At 43.4% G+C, this 20253-nt stretch overlaps 10 protein-coding genes across 10 annotated transcripts; 6 read left to right on the top strand and 4 right to left on the bottom strand.

Moving 5' to 3' along the window:
* Positions 1 to 1570: 1570 nt before the first annotated feature.
* N7469_007670 (acyl--CoA ligase) lies at positions 1571 to 3531 on the top strand (the record flags this gene model as incomplete). The annotated part of the gene is made up of 7 exons (XM_056646588.1): positions 1571 to 1663; positions 1731 to 1868; positions 1937 to 2350; positions 2402 to 2626; positions 2677 to 2891; positions 2971 to 3187; positions 3250 to 3531. 7 exons carry the CDS (start codon positions 1571 to 1573, stop codon positions 3529 to 3531), a joined length of 1584 nt encoding a protein of 527 aa, XP_056498139.1.
* A 234-nt stretch (positions 3532 to 3765) lies between these two features.
* Positions 3766 to 5158, bottom strand: N7469_007669 (DUF3712 domain-containing protein; the record flags this gene model as incomplete). The annotated part of the gene is made up of 4 exons (XM_056646587.1): positions 3766 to 4167; positions 4223 to 4347; positions 4398 to 4822; positions 4908 to 5158. 4 exons carry the CDS (start codon positions 5156 to 5158, stop codon positions 3766 to 3768), a joined length of 1203 nt encoding a protein of 400 aa, XP_056498138.1.
* A 728-nt stretch (positions 5159 to 5886) lies between these two features.
* On the top strand, positions 5887 to 6738 carry N7469_007668 (oxygenase MpaB family protein; the record flags this gene model as incomplete). Its single annotated transcript, XM_056646586.1, has 1 exon — positions 5887 to 6738. One exon carries the CDS (start codon positions 5887 to 5889, stop codon positions 6736 to 6738), a length of 852 nt encoding a protein of 283 aa, XP_056498137.1.
* A 1017-nt stretch (positions 6739 to 7755) lies between these two features.
* N7469_007667 (Zn(II)2Cys6 transcription factor) lies at positions 7756 to 10366 on the top strand (the record flags this gene model as incomplete). Its single annotated transcript, XM_056646585.1, has 5 exons — positions 7756 to 7904; positions 7958 to 8375; positions 8582 to 9204; positions 9291 to 9485; positions 9544 to 10366. The coding sequence occupies 5 exons, from the start codon at positions 7756 to 7758 to the stop codon at positions 10364 to 10366; spliced, it is 2208 nt and encodes a 735-aa protein (XP_056498136.1).
* Positions 10367 to 10934: 568 nt separating this feature from the next.
* On the bottom strand, positions 10935 to 11170 carry N7469_007666 (NADH-dependent flavin oxidoreductase; the record flags this gene model as incomplete). The annotated part of the gene is given in 2 exon segments (XM_056646584.1): positions 10935 to 11060; positions 11075 to 11170. The coding sequence occupies 2 exon segments, from the start codon at positions 11168 to 11170 to the stop codon at positions 10935 to 10937; spliced, it is 222 nt and encodes a 73-aa protein (XP_056498135.1).
* A 283-nt stretch (positions 11171 to 11453) lies between these two features.
* N7469_007665 (uncharacterized protein) lies at positions 11454 to 12434 on the bottom strand (the record flags this gene model as incomplete). The annotated part of the gene is made up of 1 exon (XM_056646583.1): positions 11454 to 12434. The coding sequence occupies one exon, from the start codon at positions 12432 to 12434 to the stop codon at positions 11454 to 11456; it is 981 nt and encodes a 326-aa protein (XP_056498134.1).
* Positions 12435 to 15535: 3101 nt separating this feature from the next.
* Positions 15536 to 15841, top strand: N7469_007664 (uncharacterized protein; the record flags this gene model as incomplete). Its single annotated transcript, XM_056646582.1, has 1 exon — positions 15536 to 15841. The coding sequence occupies one exon, from the start codon at positions 15536 to 15538 to the stop codon at positions 15839 to 15841; it is 306 nt and encodes a 101-aa protein (XP_056498133.1).
* A 525-nt stretch (positions 15842 to 16366) lies between these two features.
* Positions 16367 to 17198, bottom strand: N7469_007663 (uncharacterized protein; the record flags this gene model as incomplete). The annotated part of the gene is made up of 3 exons (XM_056646581.1): positions 16367 to 16465; positions 16605 to 17051; positions 17124 to 17198. The coding sequence occupies 3 exons, from the start codon at positions 17196 to 17198 to the stop codon at positions 16367 to 16369; spliced, it is 621 nt and encodes a 206-aa protein (XP_056498132.1).
* A 1686-nt stretch (positions 17199 to 18884) lies between these two features.
* N7469_007662 (uncharacterized protein) lies at positions 18885 to 19328 on the top strand (the record flags this gene model as incomplete). The annotated part of the gene is made up of 1 exon (XM_056646580.1): positions 18885 to 19328. One exon carries the CDS (start codon positions 18885 to 18887, stop codon positions 19326 to 19328), a length of 444 nt encoding a protein of 147 aa, XP_056498131.1.
* Positions 19329 to 19458: 130 nt separating this feature from the next.
* Positions 19459 to 19923, top strand: N7469_007661 (uncharacterized protein; the record flags this gene model as incomplete). Its single annotated transcript, XM_056646579.1, has 1 exon — positions 19459 to 19923. One exon carries the CDS (start codon positions 19459 to 19461, stop codon positions 19921 to 19923), a length of 465 nt encoding a protein of 154 aa, XP_056498130.1.
* Positions 19924 to 20253: the final 330 nt, after the last annotated feature.

Genomic DNA, 20253 nt, shown 5'->3' with positions numbered 1-20253 from the left:
AGTCTACTGCCGATGATTCTCAGTCTGAAATTACTCTTATTCAGAGGTAAGTATCATTTATATTCAAAAGGCACTATATACATTGTGGCTGACGGGCACTTGTAACAGGCTTGATCAAAATATAGATTCGAAGCCGAAAAAAGGAAGCAAAATCCCGCCTAACTTCAACGGTACGTGGTCATTTTTGAGAATTTTACTATTAAGTACTTCAAATCTAATGGGTATTATAGCTGCCGATATGTGTTTCGGCTCTTGCTGCAGAAAGTAAAATGACATGGAATAATTCACTGGTGATGAAGAAAGCCAAGGGGGGATAATACTAGTCTGTACGATCAGAAAATTGCTGACATGCTGATCAACCCTGTTTATTTCATTTTCCCTTACCTATCAAGATTTTTCTTATTTGTGCAAAGATTCTTGCAAGCTATTTCTCAAGTTGGATAGTTTGAAATGAATGCGGCTCAGCTTGAAAGCATGTGGATAGAAATATACAATTTGAAGCACTCTACGAGCAACTAGAGCTATGAATAAGCGTCTGAAAGAATAATATGAGCACGCTAGAACTCCTGGTATAGCAATGACTGATGGAAAGTTGTCTTACAGTGGACATCCGTGTACCATTAGGCTAGTACACCAATTCTGTCTTCAAGTCCACGTTGCTCTTGTCGAGAATTCAAGCGCTAAATTGTAAGGGAGATCACTTGCTTTCAATAATTGACCCACCGGCTTCGGCATGTGACCATGACATTCCTGCGACGAGATTCGCGAAAACTTGAGTCAAGGGGGCTGCTGTACAGTAGTCTGTGCGCTTGTTAATTCGTTTATCACATGGGACCAGCCGCTTTCTTTGATCTTAGCTGACAAAATTTATCCAAATTCCACTCGATACATATTCAGAAACCAGTGAAGATCCGGTAAATTAACCAGCTTATGATCACTAGAAGCCCGCCTGGTGGCACAGGATAGTTTCCCCATTTGTGCCATACATCTCGAAGACAACTGCGAACACTTTTTTTTTTTTAAAAAAAAAAAAATAGAAAACAAGCTGTCCATCCGGGAAGTAATTGGTAAATGGCCGCAAAGGCTCAGAAACGTGATTAAATCAATATCACTTGATACCCTTCGCGCTATGATGATCAGCCTCTCCCCCGCAACTCCGCTTTGAGGGGAGCCAGGGATGTATAATTCTATGAATTAATACAGCCCCCTGGCACATGGGTCACTAAGTCTGCAGTGAAGTATAATCTCTGCATAAATTAGCTTCCAGAGGGTTCAATCAGGACATATTGCCTTATATTAAATGTGCATAAGTCGAAGCTCGGACCAATCCCAACTGCTAATCATAACCATAAGTGCTTGTTCACCTCCAACCGAGTTCCGAGCTCAGCAAGAGGGGCTTTTTGCAAGCCGCGGACCGTCTCAACCATTTTCAGCCAACGTCCAGGCATATTTTCACCTTCCTCGTGAAATTTGACTAGCAGATTGAAGAATATTATCGGACCATTATCTACTCGTATCCTTTGCCTATCCTTGCTGTTCTGTTCGTGTGTTTCCTGTCTGAGTTATCACAATGATTTTCGAGCCGGCCGAACGGGTGTTGCTACCCACAAAAGACCTTTTGTCTTACATTTTTGATGATCCTCCATACGACCAGGACAAACCAGTAAGCGCAGAATGCCTTACAATGGCGTGAAAACTTCTTCATTGCAATTATTGATCTGTCTATCTAGATTTACATCGATACTCATAATCCATCGCGTACAATTTCCTGTAATGAAGCTCGGAAATTGATTCGTCGTCTGATTGCTGGACTTAGAGCTTCTGGCTTACGCAAAGGCGATTGCGTTCTTATTCATTCATTCAATGACGTAAGTTAAAGACTTGTATAGGGTTTTGATGTACGAGGCGTGCTGAAAGTTTTTTGAAATTCTGCCAGATCAATTATAGTATCCTTGTACTTGCCATCATTGGCGCTGGTGGGATATTTACGGGCTCGAATCCAGCCTACACCTCTCATGAGCTTGCTCATCATATCAAGTCATCGGAAAGCAAGTTTCTTATCACTGAGCCAGAGATACTTGATCCCCTCACTTTCGCAGCGGCGGAAGTGGGAATTCCAGACCATCATGTTTGGATCTTCGATAACCTAGGTCAACCAATCCCTACCAAGAGACAGTCTTGGAAAGAGCTCTTGAGCTTTGGAGAAGAGGATTGGGTTCGTTTCGATGATCTGCAAACGGCTAAATCAACAACAGCCGCGAGACTTTTCAGCAGCGGAACAACTGGCCTCCCAAAGGCAGTCACAATCACACATCACAACCTCATAGCTCAGCATGAGCTCGTCCTGGGTGTAAATTCGCGTCCATACCCTGTGAGTGCTTACATTTCCTGATGCCTACAGCTGTTTACTACCATTGCGCTTGACCACCAGGAGAATTATACCTTGTCTGACACGGGTCTGCAGATCTCTCGCATCATTGCCGTGCCTGTTTTCCATGCCTCTGCTGCCCCTGTTACACATATATCGACACTGAAGGCGGGCAATGTGGCATACATGATGCGACGGTTTGACCTTGAAGGGTATCTCTCAACTGTTGAAAGGTTTGATGTGACCGACCTCGCGATGGTCCCCCCCCAATTGTCATTGCGATTTTGATGTCTCCTCTATCACAAAAGCGACCATTTCTCCGCAAGGTCCGACTAGCTGCCTGTGGCGCTGCGCCTCTGGATAAAGATGTTCAAGCAAGATTCCGTTCACTGATGGGCGATGATAGTCCGTTTACTCAGGTATGGGGTATGACAGAGACCTCGTGCATAGCAACCATGTTTCCTTTTCCAGAACATGATGACACTGGATCCGTCGGGCGATTGATACCAAATTTGGAAGCAAAGTAAGAACTGCCGAAGTCTTCTTTCTCCACGAAATTGAATTCCTGAATACGAAGCTGATATATGTTATTCTTTCCAAAGACTGATCGATGAATCTGGACAAAATATTTCTGCCTATAACGTGCGAGGAGAACTATGTGTTCGAGGCCCGACGGTAACCCCTGGATACTACAAGAATCAAGAAGCCAATGCCCAGTCATTTGATAATGAGGGATGGTTCAAAACGGGAGACATTGCCTACTGCGACCGAGAGACTCGCAAATGGTACATCGTTGACCGTAGAAAAGAACTCATTAAAGTACGGGGATTTCAAGTTGCCCCCCCCCAGAGCTTGAAGCCGTTCTACTCTCTCACCCGCAGGTAATCGATGCAGCTGTGATAGGAATAACCATTCCAGGTGCTACAACCGAATTTCCGCGTGCATATGTGGTCCGAAGGCAAACGACAGACGGGGAAAAGGTTACTGAAGAGGAATTAAGGAAGTATGTACTGGATCGGCTCGCGCGGTACAAGGAATTGACGGGTGGCGTCAAATTTGTTGGCTCAATTGCGAGAAATCCCAGCGGAAAGATTCTCAAGCGAGTCTTGAGGGAGGACGCAAAGAAGGAGGTGGAATCTGGAGCTATCAAACCCCGGCTGTAGACGTTGCGGCTTCTTGCACTGGGAATATTTGATCAATAGAAACACTGGCAATGCAAATCTGATGTTGAAAAGTTTAGATAAATTTCTTTGTAAAGTTTGGCTTGGGGAATAAGAGTTTACGAGCGGGTCTATTGATCGGGTCATTAGAATGCTAGTAAATTTCAATTCCTATTTAATCCTGATCGGCTAAAAAGAAGGACTCGAAGAGATCCAGGCTTAACAGAAAGACTGGTATTATTTAGAGAGAGTCGTGTTACCAAGTTTACCTGTCAAATTCCTCAGCGTATCCCCAATTGAGGAATTACTATCATCAAGTAATCCTTGAAGTGTATCACCCAGAACTGCAAGAATGGAGACTCTGGTCGTAAGGGTAAGATTATTCAAAAACTTCTCATAGTATTCAATATGAACACCATTATAGGTGGTAGAGTTCCCAGAAGCTGAGAGTTCTATCTCGCCGTTTCTCAATGCCTCCTCCTGATACTCCATGATATCTTCGAGATTCTCGAGGATTAAGCCCATGTTAAGAATTCCTCTGAGCGATACTTTGTTGTCACCTGGTCGGAGCAGAACGTCCTGAATCGTCGCCTGGCCTACTACGAGGTCTGAGCTTTTCAGGTTTAGTGTCACATTCCCCTAAAAAAAGTTCAGCCTGCGGATCCTGCAATTCAGTCGGCTTTGCATAGCATACAAGCGCAAATGTAAAAACAGAATGATTCGGCAAAATTGCCGTACCCAAAATGTTGTCTCCGTTGTCATCCTTAGACATCAAAAGCCTAGCCGACTCAATTGAAAACCCGCGAAGCTTATCCAGACCTAGACTCTTGTTAGAAGCAATTACACAAGTGATACAATGCAAAGCATACCCTGGAGCTCAACGTTCTTATTGAGTGTCAATCGTGCTTTCAGATTTCCCAGATGACCCACAGTAGACCCTTTGGCAGAAAGTGTGAACTTGTCGTTATAGACAGCGTTTGTTAGCGTGTCTATAAACTCGGGTTGATTCAAGATTTTGGTATCATTTTGAGATACAGTCATGTCCGTTTTTCCTTTCAAGTTATATGCTGGCAGTGATACTGAAATATATGGCTCTGTTGGCGCGGTATCTGCATTGAAAAGATTTAGGTCCAGTGGATCTGTATGTATTCGAAGTCCTGCTGGAACCTTCAAGGAGGTGTGGAGGGTGAAGCTAATTCTGTTGGGTTTTGGATCGAGAATTTCCGCCCCATATATAGGAAGATCTGTATTGTCGACAATCCGCTGTCCTATCGCAGGTATCGCGATTAAGAAGCTATTCATGTGGATGATTAGCACACATGCTCTACTGAAATCTATAGGGTTGGAAAACACTGCTGTGTCTAGGCCTGTTGACTCACAAAATTGGAAGGAATATTGCAAGAAAGATTACAATGGCAACGAGATAGCAGCACCAGAAGCGTTTCCAATGTTTTTTGAAGACGCGGGTTTTGTTCTCTCTCCAAGTAGTCTTTTCCGAGGATCCTATATCTTCCTCATGTACAATCTCGCCCCACTGATTACCCCCAGAGACGTCCCCATCATGTTTAGAAGTCAAAGTTGAGATGTTTCGATTAAAGCCGATGACAAATTCGTTTTTTTCATTCACCATAATGAAGCAACAGTATATTTCTGATTGCACCAAAGCGATGATAGTGATACACTGGAATGATCAGGTCTTCCTCAAATTTGCCCAAGTGACAATTCTATGACTATTTAAGAGAAAAGGTCTAAGTTCTGGTTTGCTGAATGATTGATGTACCCCTCGTTATCTACAGCAAGCTCGCATTGCAAGATGGTATGAAAAATGTAGATCTGTTGAAACAATCCCCTGAGCCCACTATCTTTGAAGGCTCCTGCTCATTGATCCCTACCCCACTCCTCGTTCATACTTGAGAAAGCAAGAAGCTGTCGTGTGATTCAAACTCTCCGCGGCTTGACGGCCCGCGGTAAGCTTATTTTCAACATCATGATGATGATCAGAGCTGAATGGCGTCGGTCTGACCGAAGATCACGATCTGAATATCATCATTCCGCCGGTCCGCGGCACTATGATTCACTTGTAGTCCCCAGTCTTTGAAATTTAAAGTCAGACATCTCGAGGCATTCACTTATGTTATCACCGCAAGGAGTTTCAGGTAAAAGTTTGAACGAGCTCATGGCATGTCCCGCCGTTCCAATCTAGTGATTGCTTTTAATACGCGAAGATATCTGATCGGTAGTGATTCCTGTTCAAACCCACGGCGAGGTGAAGCAATCCTTTACATAAGATCGAAACCAGAGCTAAGAAGAAGCTTGAAGCTTTGAATGTGGCAAAGGCCAAGGATTTCAAGTCAGAAAATGACAGACCCAGAGAAAATGGGACACACCGAGAATGAAAAGATGGAAGCAGACCCAAGGCTACTGGACTCATTGGAAAAGCCAGAAAAGATCCGCCAGGTGATCCAAGAGGCAATCCTGCTAGCAGGTGGTGCCGCGGCAATTCTGTTGCAGGTTGCTGAGCCTGGTGTTGGTAAAGGAGTCAACGAGCATAGCAATTTTGGATATCGTCCTCTAGATCGCCTTCGCACAACAATGACTTACGTCTACTGTGTTACATTCGGGACTCGGGATGAGAAGAAAGCTGTGATCGGGATGGTTCACCGCGCCCATGCATCTGTAAAAGGCCCGGACTACTCTGCAGATGATCCTCAACTGCAGCTTTGGGTAGCGGCGACTCTTTACGCCGTTGGGATCGAAATCTACCAAGGGATTTTTGGGAGATTTAACAACAATACTGCACAAGCAATATATCAAGAATACTCCATCTTGGCCCTTTCGCTTCGAGTGTCGCCTGAAATGTGGCCTGAAAACCAGCAAGCATTCTGGGAATACTGGGATAGACAGATACGCACCATGGAGATCACCGACAATGCCAAAAATGTTGCTCATGATCTTTTGTGGAATACAAACGCCCCGCTTCCAATCCGCTTTGTGCTACCATTTGTTCGCCTTACAACTGCTCAAATGCTGCCGCCCAGAGTTCGTGAAGCATATGGACTCAAGACCGGCAAGATTCGACGAGGTACATATCGATTGACAATGGCACTGACAAAGACCACCTACCCGGCCCTCCCGAAAGCTATACGAACCTATCCAATGAAATACTACATGAAAGACATGCGGCGGAGACTAGAAGATAGGAAATCATGAGACTACATTGAATGAACGATCAATTCAATATCAAGGACTGTGGATGATCTCAACAACTAAAAGATCAATTTGAAATAGTTGTCCGAATTATTTAACTACTACTTGCGACTAAGGAATATTGTCTAGTCTCAGCAACTTTTACTCAAGTTTCATTGCTCAAGACGTATAAGAAATTGTATAGAAGTGGTTAGATCAAGGTTCAATCGCCGCACAAAGGGCAGTCTCTCCCCGCAAATATACATTGCTATCTAGGCCCAATGAGCAAAAAGTAAGACGCCTCCTGGGCAAATCAAAATAATGCCGAGTTCCGCGGCATTCAAGTTCCAGTTCCAAGGATAATGTGGAGAAACTTCTCCACATTCTTGTGAAACTGCGGGGAACCGAAGTGCTGAATGGTTTTTCTTTTTCTTTCTTTCATTTGTTAAAAAAATCCAATTGACCAATCGAGTCTAAAATCTCGCGACGGCCAAGCTATACGGTTTTTGAAAAGGCTATAAATACTCTTAGATACATACTCACTTGTCAAGAAGCGAAATTTTACAAATGACAAAACCAAACGACATTGGGTATGCATTTCGCTATAGCTTGCCATAGCAGGTTAATAAAGTTGATAGTACTATAAATAACTAAGCATTCTTCTTTAACAATGCAAAATCAACATATTAAAGACCCAAAATAGACCTACCGTTAAAGTGACTTTCATTTTCGGCCTCGAGAATTTTGGATCTAGCTAGACACGATTCGCCCGGCCGACGTAGCACTTTATTTCCACATAGGGTTATGCAGGGAAGGCTCACAAATGTTGGGGATTTATGCACTCATGTTGGCTCAGTTGACATGTGATTCTCTATGTATTAGGTCGGGCCAACCGACAATGCCTCGTCAATCTTCGCTTGACCTTCAGCCGGAAGCCTTTCCGACTACAATCCTGCGTAGTTTACAACACCGTGAAGCTGAATGAACCATCCCAGGAATACCATCGTGGCTCGTTCATAGCAGGCATCAAAAGCCAGAATCATGCTAAGACGGACAAGGCGAGCACCTGCGGCCTGCTCCTGGTGCCATCGTCGCAAAGTTCGATGTGACGCTTTGATATCGGGGTGTCCTTGCACGCGCTGCAAACAAGATGGTAGAACAATTTGTATTCTTCGCGCAAAGTTTCCAAAGTAATAACCAGAATCCATTGTTGCATTATTACAACTAACTTGAGAAATCCTAGATCGGGTTTCACAACAAACACCAGAAGTCTGCCCGGCAACCACGAATCCGAGTGTATAGAGAGCTCGAGAGACAATCCCGAAGCCGGTGGGCCCAATAACACACTCATCCACACCAATATTTGCACACCACAAACGAATGAACCGATGCCAACTAGTTTCCATTCCGACGAATATGTGTTTCTGGAAAATGAGACCTTGCTCTTGTCTAGTCAGGATACAGAGTTCTTAACCTTGAAAGGCTCATTGACGCTACCAAGCAGAAAGTTGGCCCTGTCCTTTGTTGAGCTTTACTTTCAACACGTTCATCCTTTTGTTCCCGTGATTGATGAATATGAATTTTGGCGTATCTGGAATAGGCAAAGCGACGAGAAACTCTCCCTCTTCTTATTTCAAGCATTGCTCTTTGCAAGCTGCCCTGTGAGTCATTGGCCCTGAATATTAAATTAACCTCAATTCTATTGCTAATCAATAGAGTTTAAGTATGTTTCTTTAGATGTCTTGAGCCAATGTGGGTATGAAAGTAAGCGGGAGGCACGGAAAGATCTTTATCAAAAAGCCAGGGCAAGATTTGATCCAAGCCATATAAACTTGCTGTAAGCCCACTCGGCTAACGTTTCGAACAGCTACTCTTTGATTTGAATGCCGAAATCAAAATATCAGCCAAAGCCCAGGGTGCTATTCTCCTCACGCACCATACCTCAGCTGAAGCACCCCAGGCAGGGAGTCTATGGCTGACTCGCGCAATTGAGAATGCGATGGTGATTGATTCTCACGTATCTGATTCTATAAAAGGTGTTCCCAAATTCATAAGAAAGCGTATCTGGTGGTGTATTCTCCTTCGTGACAGAAGCATTTGTGTTGGGCTACGTCGCCGTCCCCAGATAACCGCGCGCAATCTCGATGATCGCTTTGAGGAACTCAATGAAGCCGATTTCACAAATGAAATGCAAGGCACAACAGTTAAGGAATATGAAACCAAAAAACAATTGCTCATTGCCCTTCAAGAGCAATGTAGCCTTGCTGTGCTCCTTACAGAGCTTGTCTGTTTGATATTTACTCCGGGACTAACCGCCAGACGGCATCATGACCTAGATGAGCTTCGCAGGCATAATAGCAGGGTCGAAAATATTACAAAGTCTCTTTTGATATGGGAAAGTCGGGCTCTACCTGCACCGTCAGTGATCTCGCAGCCAGATATAAATGCCCCAGTGAGCAGGCTGAGAAGTCTTACTTTCATGTACTATTAGTACGTCGGCATTCCTATGTTGGTTGATGGCTCTTGGCTGTCGTTCAGTGATGAATTTACTAACTAAGATCAATTCCCCGGTATAGCGCCGCAAGAGTCGACCTTGCACAGTATTCTGCTCTTTTGGTTGAGGAGCACACCAACGCCAATCTTTCTTTCCAGAGCTATGAATCCCCCGTGAGGCGGATAGCAAGAGATTTGGAAGCTGGAATAGCGGGATTGGCAGCCACTATGGAGTATTTCAGCCTTAATGGAAACGTGGAGTACCTCCCCCTCAGTGTGTACGTATAACAGAACGAGTATGTTCGAACTTCGCTAAAAACGGAATTGCAACAACAGGTTAGCCTATGCAGCTATGCCCCTTGTTCTAGCGGCAATCAACCTCAAGATTTCGACATCTTCCCTCAATATCCAGAAAAGCAAAAAGACACTTGATTCAATAAGTAACATAATTCGACATTCAGAATCACTTTATGACGTCACCGATGTTGTTGCAGCAGGTACAAATCAGATACTACAGCTTGCGTATCTGGTAACGCAGAATATAATTATCGTCTGCCACTCGCCATCGAATTCATACAAGGCCCAAGGTCAAAGATCAGCTGAAGAACAAGTATTGCAGCAATATAGTCACCGAGCTCCAGCAAGAAGCTGGGTTGAGGCATTCATTCGCGTCCCACGTGCTTACCTTTTGATCTCAACATGCGTTGACTATAGTCTTGCTTTTGGGTGTCTGCCATGCGGCGATTCGCTTCCCTTGTCAGTCCGGCAACTGGTCTCGAGCAACGGTATTGGACAACTTCCCTGGACAATTAGACTACATCGAGGTGATCCCGGGATTTCACCTGAACAAAGAGATGACCAGAATACATATGATTCGCTATCTGTTGATGAAAGATTGTCTGCGCGTAAAAGGTTAAAGGCGGCATCGAACTCATTATCATCCGAGCAGGAATATACAGAGGCGGTTAGAAGTCCCATACCAAGCACAAATTCGAACCACGACCTGCCGCGCCACAAATACGAAACCAATACTCGATTTGGCGATCGGATACTATCTATTGTGGAATATTATGAGTCTGAGTCTATGAGCAAACCAAAGCATTCGGTAAATCTGGATTTCTTGGACTTGAGCAGCGATAGCTTGAACGTTATACTATGATGGTCTTGAGATTTGACAATGAGGAACTAGCCGTATCGTCACTTGTGTGAACCCGGTACTCTACATGCTTTATGCCAATTTTCTATAGACTAAGTCTTTCCCTCGATACTATTTATCAGCAATGAAGCAAGTATTCTGGTTTTTGTTTTTGCAATGCTAAATTGTAGATCAGTATAAACCGGAACCCCGCGAGGACAAGTCACAGCCCTATGTCCATAGTAACTACCTCTATTTACTTCACAGAATGCTCTGGATCAAAGAATTCAATCTTAAAAATTTGTTCGAACGGGGTTCGACTGAAGAAAAAAATGGATCTTTTAAAATTGTGGCTAAATGCAGATTTTGGGCTTTGGTTTATCGTCTCACGAGAATATGCAACCTTTTGAACCTTTTATAGGAAATTTGAAGTACACTAGATTCCCAAATATACATCAAAGCACAATGAAGCACACAGGATTTGAATATCGAGATCTTGAGAACTTCTGAGAGTCTATATAGTACACATACAACAACGGTCTATTTATGAACAGAATTTCGAAACTCCGCATTCGAAGGTCCGAAGGATTTCCTAGACGAAGATGGATGCCTTCATGGATTTGGGCTGGATATAATCTGAGGCATTGCGGAAGGCAGTGAAACCCCAGCGGATCTGCGCAGCCATAACAATTTCGACATGCAGATCTTTCGCAAAGGCCTATATTACCTAACATAGGCCTGGTAGTCCAGTATCTCTCTGGAAACCCCGACCGACGAGAATGCCATGCAGGTTTTCTTCTTGTGGGATCTTTTCCGCGATATCGCCATGGTCGATCATGCTAACTATGTTCACCCTACCCGCAGCACCCTACCCCACCATAACATCATATTTTAGTATTTATACAAATACAAAAAATGATAGCATACTGTTCAGATACTAAATTTATACCGTAATCCGAACGGTATTTTCGCCCAATACTGTTATAGTTACGGTATCTTCAAATACTAGAAATTTGACATGGTAATGGGTTTGCCGTCCTCATTAAATAGACGCAAGAATCCGTTTTGCTTTTCAGCTCTCATAAGTAAGCACTTCTTCTATCAGTTAAGATTAAGATCTTTTGACAACGATCTTCCCGCCTGCATCCCCAGAGTCCAGAATTTCGTGGGCCTGACGTATTTTTTGATACTCAAAAACATGCGTTGGCTTGGCTTCCCACTCCCCATTTTCAATCTGCTGGACAATTCGCTGCAGTGGAACTTTCGAGAAAGGAAAGCCGGAGCTCCCCAGAACTTTCCCATGGAAAAGACTGAAATGTACCCCAGATTTCATCTGCAGCATTGGATTAAAGTCTTTAATTGGGTCCAAGCCTCCTAGCCAGCCCGCTTGAAGCATGCGGCCTCCAGTCTTAGTCAAATTGATCGATTCCAACAGTACTCGATTACCAATGAGATTGAGCACCTTGTCGAATGCTTCAGCATGAATAAGGTCAAGCCCAGCCTGCTCGATGATGGTTTCTTTGGCGCCCATTCGTCGCAGTAATTCAAATCGTTCCTGGCGACGGGTAGTTGCGGTAACTCGTGCGCCTGCACTCACGGCCAAGTTCACGGCGGCTTGGCCCAGAGTAGATGTCGCACCACGAATTAATATACTTTCGCCTTGCTGGAGATCAAGAACAGTGAAAAGGCAGGACCACACAGTGATATATGTTTCCGGAATTGCGGCAAGTTCGTGCCAGGACAAGCTTGTTTGCACAGCGATAACGTTGGTAACAGGCACAGCCGCAAATTCCCCGTAACCCCCTGGCCGGTTTCTTCCTAGCCCACCCATAACGCCCACTACTGTTTCACCAACTCTGAACTCTCCACCGGGACAAGCCTCCACAATTCCGACACACTCCAATCCAGTGACGGGGTTCCACTCGTCCCATTCACCCTTGCGCATGTGCATTTCGGCATGGTTCAGGCCAAAAGCTTTAACAGCGACGAGAACTTCACCTATAGATACCGTAGGCTTCGGAACAATTCGATGTTCTAGGACTTCAGGTCCGCCAAATTTTGTGATAACAATGGCATTCATTGAATCTGACATTTCCGAGCACGTTTGATGCTGAAGTGGAGTGATCCTTGTTGAAGTATCTCACAACTTTTGGTGATAGAGGGATAGATATACGTATTGGGGTTTCTCGCGCCGGGAGAAGCTAGTTTAAATAGTAACCAGAAATTCTCAGGTAGATAGGATTACTCTTCTTGTCTCCTGCTTGGGTGTTTTCCCAAACTTGCCGGCAAGCTATTGAGTCTTTCCCTCGCTTATCTCGCTTGAATCGCCTTTCTCGTTAGTATTTAATGTCTTCCCAGGGCTCTCAAATATAGATAGCCAACCAGGTAACGTAATCCACGGCCAACCGGATCACACGGTCAACCCGATCACCCACCCCCATTAGAAAATTTTGAATCAGGATATCTCAATCAAAACGGATTAATTCAGCTAAATATAGCGATTTTTACATGAACTGATCCTGTGGCCAATCTCCCTACACCCACTGCACCTTGGCAGAGCCCTAGTAGCCGGCTGATCTGGCTGAATAGGCAATTCGCCTTGCGCATGGGAATCTACCGCAGGTGCTTCTGCTGGCAAATCTAGCTGCGCAATTAGCTGTAGGCCCTCTTCGACGGTCAAACATTCTTCGCAGGGTATTTGCTTAGTTGACCGAGTACGCTTCTTCACCACCTTCTCATTCGCTGCATATAGATTCGCGTTTTCTTGCGCTAGTAGCGCAGTGTTGTATAGCGCTATGCAGTGGCCTTTGATGATCTGATCTAGTATGGTTTTTGATGGGCTTGGAGGGCTATTTGACCGCTGCTTTAGCAGATCTTTGAGCATCAAAGCTTGTTTCTAGACCTGGGCACCCGCTCATGAGTGGGTTTTATGAGCGGGAAACCGCTCAAAATGTGGGGCGAAGCTAGTTTTTGGCAAAATTTCACTATTAGGCAAAAGCTTGGCTGTAATGCTGTGGTATTGGCATCTGTATTGTCTTTGGCCTGGACTAGCATCTATTCATTGTATTTAAATTTTCTTGTTTGTACAATATTTCAAATAGATAACTGATAGACAATCTGATTGTTATTTCAATACAGTATACAAATTTCAAATGCTAATATTATCCATAAACATAGACCTGTGACCAAGGATCACATAAGATAGGACGCGGCGTTTCACCAGCAACAACTGTTTAACTTGAGCCAGTCAAGTACCCAGGTGGAATTTGCCCACTCTTGCACGGTAGTTCAAGTGTGGTTTATGGTCAAAAAGTGTGTTCATTTCCAACAACATAATCGCGCAATCATTTATGCTCAACGGTGTTTATTTCTGCTCAGCCGGAGTATTCAATGCTTTTGGTGTTCAACGGTGAAAACACTCAGTTTGACTATGCTCACTTACCCAGGCGTTTTTGTTCATAATTTTGACAAAAGGCTACAGCATTGATTGTAAGAGTCATAATTCTACAGTGCCGCCCGTTATTGCCTTCCATTTTTGCGAACATAGATATACTATTTCAGACTCTAATCACAATGTACACTAGGCCAAATACCGTTAGTCCCGTATCTAACCTGTTGTTAAATGTTTATTTGGTAACAAAGACCAAAGTAGAAAATTGTACAATTATATAATGCTACATCCTACATGTCTAAAAGGAAACTTGAATAGCGAAACCAGTTAGTAGTAAGTTTTTGTTACGTCACCCTTTTTTCTGCATTGCTGGGCCTTTTCTCGTGTCCTTTTGTTCACCGCCAATGAAGAGTGCTATGTGATGACACACTTTTGTTGCCACCTTCGTCTCAGCCTGCATTTACTTAATTCCCTGTTCCCTCTAGCCATTATTCAATTTGCATTCACCTTCAGACAAGATGTCTGAATATCGTTTCAGACCTATTCGACCTCGTACGCCAAATTCTACAGTTTCTGCAGTTGAAGAAACAGATAACAACACTTTGAGCGAAGTATTGATAAAGAGACGATCAGTTGTTTGCACAGAATGTCGGCGTTGACAGACGAAAGTACGAAAAATAAAATTGATCGTTTTCGCTGCTTCTGATTTGATTATTGAAAAATAGTGCGCTTTTAGAAACCCGTGTTTAGAATGCAAGAAATATAACTCTCTTTGTTTTTTCGAGAAGAATTCCGATAAGCGATATAAGACCTATTCCAAAAAGATCGAAGAAGAACGGAAGTTCTACCGAGGATTTTTGGATGACCTTATTGAGACTATACAGCAGTCTAATGATAACAATATCGATCGTATCATCAATATCGTGCGCTCCGAATCATTGTCATTGAGTGAAATACAGCTAATGATTAATGAAATACTTTTGAAGAGTGAGCATTCTCGCACTACAATGTGATGAACATAGTTTTACATATTTTGATAGGATGAGCAATCATCAAATTACAAATTGTATTGTACGCCCATCCATTTATAATATATACCTACAGATGGATACAAATTGTAGGTATTATTACACCGTATACACATTACCAGTAATATACCCCAAGTTCATTTTGGACTAGCATATCATGTGATTAGGGACTGAAACAATGTTTCATTGTCTTCTGATATGGAAGGCAATAACGGTCGGCACTGTAATCTCATGATAACAGAATATGTAAGAACTATTCTCAGATCGCAGTATTCAAATCCTCTGGCTGCGTAACTGGCAAAGATACGATCTTTAGACTGGTGATTGATTGTGATTCACCGGTTCACCACTCCCAATTCACCACTACCAATAGACCAGTAAAGTTTATGTCTACTGTAATAGTTAAACTGCAGCAATTAATGAAGTCTGGAACGACACTGACAGTCATCAAGATTTAGCGGTTTGACAGATGCTAGTATTTTCTAGATACCTTGATTGACACGGTGGCCAAGCTTTGCGCGGACATGCAATGCCATTCGACAGTGAACCATCAGGATTGTGATGGCAGCATTGGGTCTGGCCGTTGATTTGTTTTCAAAGAGCCTCATCTACAGCCACTCAGAAAATTCAAAAACAACCATTCTAGCATATATAAAGTGATGTAGAATTCACTAGGGCTATTCATATTCCGCGATCTTCATACTCCTTTGCAGATTTATGTTCTGCTTAGTTCTGTTTCAAGTAGGAGATGCCTCTCAGAATACGGGATTAGAAATGGCCACGTTGTCTCCTGGCCATCAACGTCTTGCGCGCACATCATACGCAACTCGGTCAAGATCGACGGGGATCCCCGCATCCACCTTGTGGCGACGGGCCAATAACAAGCCTTCCCTCGCTGCTAAAGCTGCCAGTCAGCAATATCTCACCCCGCAAGAAGAGCAAGCGTTGGTTGGATATGTGTTGCAGTTGGCAGACAACGGCTATCCTCTTCCAGTCAAGTTTCTACGATCGCTTGCCGTGGTCATCGTGCGATGTAGGTGCCTTCAGTCCTCTGAAGACGGCATACCGGGCACAGGTTGAGCAGGCATGTCGGGCTGGGGTGAATAACATCGTCAAGCCACAAACTTCACATATCTTTATGATCACGCCCGCGCAGAAGCATTTATGCGTGGCAATATACGATCTACCTGGTCTAGAAGCGGCATTTTTCCATTCGACCAATATCGTTCTTACACACCAGATGTGGAACAGTGGTATCCGGCCCGACCAGCTGGCTTTCCGGTCAATGGAATAGATGTCCAGCATGATGAAATCTGGAGTCACTACGGAGGCCAATAGGCCCACACTACCTCGCGCATACAGAGTAACCAGGAGGCGATGTGTATATTCCATGTTGGATATGCTAGGAGAAGTTTCACAGTGTTTTCTTTATGCTTCAAAGTCAAGCACTTTGATATTCAATTTGGGGATATAATGTTACCCAGTTTGCATGTAGTATAACTATTACTTCCTCATACCCACAAATCTAACGAAGATATCATTTTCCTTTTACCCACGACTGAAAAAGCCATTTGACCTTAGCGAGGCTGGGCAAATATCTGCACATCATTTACGATCCTCCAGAACAATATCCAGAAGTTCCTCTCTTATGAGATCATCATCCAAGATATACTCGAGTAAGATTTTCTGTGCTTCCAAACCATCCTGAACAATCGTAGTAACAGCTTGTAGATGGTCATAGACTGCTGCAGCGAGAAACAGTGGTAGTCCCAACTATTTAATCGACAAAATACAGATATCAGTAAAAACTTCATGTTCATTGAACAGGGGCTTTCAATAATACCTTTTTCTTGATGAGATTTTCAAAATAAGTGATTTGCGAGTCCCCGATCGACACATCTCTGTGCTCAACATAGCTCTTCAAGCTAGGACTTCGAGGGATATTGGCTTCAATTAAAAATTTGCGGAACTGGCTCAGGTCCGGTCCCTGCCTCCCCTTCTCAGAATCAAACTGGTATTCGTAAGCGAGAAGAGTAGTCGTCAAGAAATAGCCCATATCCTCGTACGCCTTATTCCACTCGTCACGAGAAAAATTACTACCTTTCGGCTTTTCGTGGTAGGCTTTCAATTTCTTGGTCAATTCCTCCCGCCATTTATTTTGTCGTTCAATCTGGGTGTAGTAAGGTGCAAGAAGATTTTCGGATGCTTTGCGGGCTTTCAACGTCTTCACGCGGTTCTCCTGAAGCTTCTTCTTCCACTCTTGTTGCCAGATCTTTTCAGCTCTCTCATTCTGGCGTTGCCATTATTCCTCGCTCATGACCTTTATTTTTCTTCCAGGTGCATGGATCTGCTCGGTTGTGACGGCGGCTTTAGCATCAGCTATATCCAGGGCAGATGCACCATTCAACTGCAGCTCCGCTAATCGCAAGACAGCCATATTGTGATTCTTCGTAATGTTATTGGTTATTGGGGAGCTTATGGAGAATATTGTGGTTCAAAGCTGAGCTACCGAGTTGATGATTAGGTTGGGACTGGACCTGGGGCTTTATATATATCTGAATTATATAGGCAGGTATATATCCCGTGTGACATATTGAGTCGAGTGGCTATAGATAAAGAAAGATTTCACTTGGTATTTCTGTCCTCTTTGGAAAGACGTCAGACGTGCATAAATTGCTATCTAGGGAGCGTATTGGAGATACAGAAGATCGGATATAAAGGACTCTTGTTGTCACAATTTCTACACCGACTTCTATCAGTAAATTTGGGCTGCACTTTGTCTTATCCACTGTCATATCTCACGTGGCGAGCTATTGATCGAATTCCTGCTTTTTCTAGCGATCTATATTGATATCATTGAAACCTAATTATCAATATGTGACATGTATTGGCACTTGATGTCATGCAAACCCCCCCTCCCCCAACAGTATCTAGCTACCTGCATTTGCTGCAGGATAATATAATGCACAATGCATCTTGATCCTGTATACACAGGACCTATTCAAATACTTTTTAACATGGAACGCAAGGATGTAAAATATGATAGCTCCCGTCAATCCTTGTCTTTCTGGTAGGGATTTTCAAAAAAAGAATAATTTTTTGAACGACTTGGTGTCAACTCGCTTTGTACGACGTTACACAAGCCGGCTGCAGGTGAAATTACAAGTAGTGGGTAGCTGAGTGTAATTCATGGCTATGTGGGGTGGGTCAAGTATTACATTACTATTGGCCTATATGTAAGGGACCGGGCTCTGGGGGTAGGCTTTCGGTGTAGAACTGAAGGCCAATATATATACTCATAGGCCCATTTTGCAGGACGCGCTTGCCACTTTGAGCAGGAACATTGGGCCTGGTCTCTAATTTCCCTCAACTGTAATAAATATTCATAATTTTGTGCTCGGAAGGCTCAGAGGGAAAGCTATGGCATATATTCTTATTTCTGCAGTCTTTCTGAGGGTATGAAGATACACTGAATCGAGCTTGTCGAGTGCGTATTTTTGGACAGCGAATAATGCAAGTGTGTGACATTCCGCCAGTTAAGTAATGGTCTGCCACGGTCCACTTATCGACCTAATGGTCGACTATTCAGGCCCACAGTCGTTTCTGTATATCTATGTACATATAACTATTAAAAATATAGTTTGGCGTGATGCATATTTTATGCACTTTTCCAAGTATTGCTGTCGTACAACATATCAATGCGATCAAGTATATGTGCAACAGTAATGTACTTAGTGCATTTGATTTAGTTTAATACGAATTATGGAATATCGGGTTTAATGATGGAATCGCACTATATTTAGACTCTAGAAAATGTGGGTACTTCCTGATTTTGCTTAGACTTTCGTAGAAGTTCAATGAGACAACGTATCTAATTGAAGCCCCGCGCATATATAGTTAATGTTATCTGCTGCATAGTGAAATACTTTTGGAATGAAGATATTTGCTTTTTGTCATCACACCGACAAAATCACACCGCCAATATTGGTTGGTGTATAGTCCAGATCAAAGGCCACCCAAAAAACGCATTTAAGGAAGACGAAACCACGGCCTCCCTCGCTTACATTTCCAGGACTCTATTCTCTGTATTGTGAAATCCTCCACTAAAAATCTTTCTTTCAATATGACGAATACCAGTTACGATAGATGGCTAAAGGATGCAGAGATTTGGTGTCCCGATGACAATTGGGATTCCACGGAGTATCTGAAATGGATCCAAACTCTGAAATATACCAAAGCACAACTTGATGAAACCTTCCTCAAGGCCGATCAAGCGGTACTGGCCAGCATTGAACCAGTTGTAAAGACGCACCGAGAGCGACTTCTGGCCGAGAAGGCCAAACCACCACAGATCAGAGACCGCAATGTCGCCAAAATAGTGGCACGGTATATCATTGCATACCATTTCTATGTTCGCTCCACCTTTGAAGATATACCAGAAAAGTCTCTCGTATCACGAATTCAACAACACTTTGCGCAATTGGAAATTGGAATGACAATTCAAGAAATCGCAGATATGTTGCAATTTGCAGCAGACAAGGTGAGTGATTATACAGGATTGATCTGAGGGTATATCTCGATGTAGAATCTTATCAAGTGAATTCTCCCATGTCCCTGTGAAAGAAGCATTTTATAAGGAATTTCAAATCTTTCTTAAGAAAGCCAAGAATGCTTTAATTTTATCGGATGCGGTTGAAATGGACGGTCTTAGTAGTGGTCAGTACAGTCACTTTATACCGCTTGTTCTCAAAACCTGTGTGGATGGGAAGCCAAATCGGAAGGTTTGGCCGGAGCTCTTGAAGCAGGTCAGCATAGAGATGTACGGGAAGGACAAAGAGTGGACTGGAAGAAAAGCGACGCATATGGCTCAATGTCTAGATACCGACGAGAAGTGGAATATTTGGCTAGCCTCACGCAACGATCCTTTGATAGACCCGTTTTACGACAATGACGAGATAACAGCCATCGACAATATGGTCGCATCTGGCGATCTTGATAAAATTGTGGATGCTAGTATCGCATGGGAGCAGGAAAATTGTTCCTGGGAAGCAACTATTGGCCCCGCTATGAAAGCTATCAAGAGGCTTGGACGAACTGCTGTTGGAAGAGACTTCAAGAGTTTGGCCCAGTATGCTCAAGATCATCAAAAGCCTTCTCTGTAAGGTGAAGTATCTCAGCTCATTTGAACCAAAATTGGAAGCTATCAATACATACAAGATGATATTTGATCATATCTATACTTTTCTCTCAAACAGCTAAGACCAAGTTCATAAGCCTAACTTTGTGTAAGCAGTATATGTCCAATACCGTAGTCTAAGTTGCGCTGCCATGTAAACACTGGTGTCTTGATTTTGGCAAACCCCAACTCACAGAAAGATTTTCGCTGGTCTCGGTTGACTGATTAAATGCAATGATCAGAAACCCTTGGTTCTCCCAATCTTTTCAAGTGGGCGAGGCACATAATGTTTTATGTTTTATGTTTTATGTTTTAG

Source organism: Penicillium citrinum, assembly GCF_028827155.1.
Source record: "Penicillium citrinum strain IBT 23319 chromosome Unknown utg000007l:1.0-2040159.0:1.0-2041076.0, whole genome shotgun sequence".
NCBI lineage: Eukaryota > Fungi > Ascomycota > Eurotiomycetes > Eurotiales > Aspergillaceae > Penicillium > Penicillium citrinum.
Note: the sequence above shows the minus strand (reverse complement) of the source record. Positions and strands in the feature narration are given on the sequence as shown.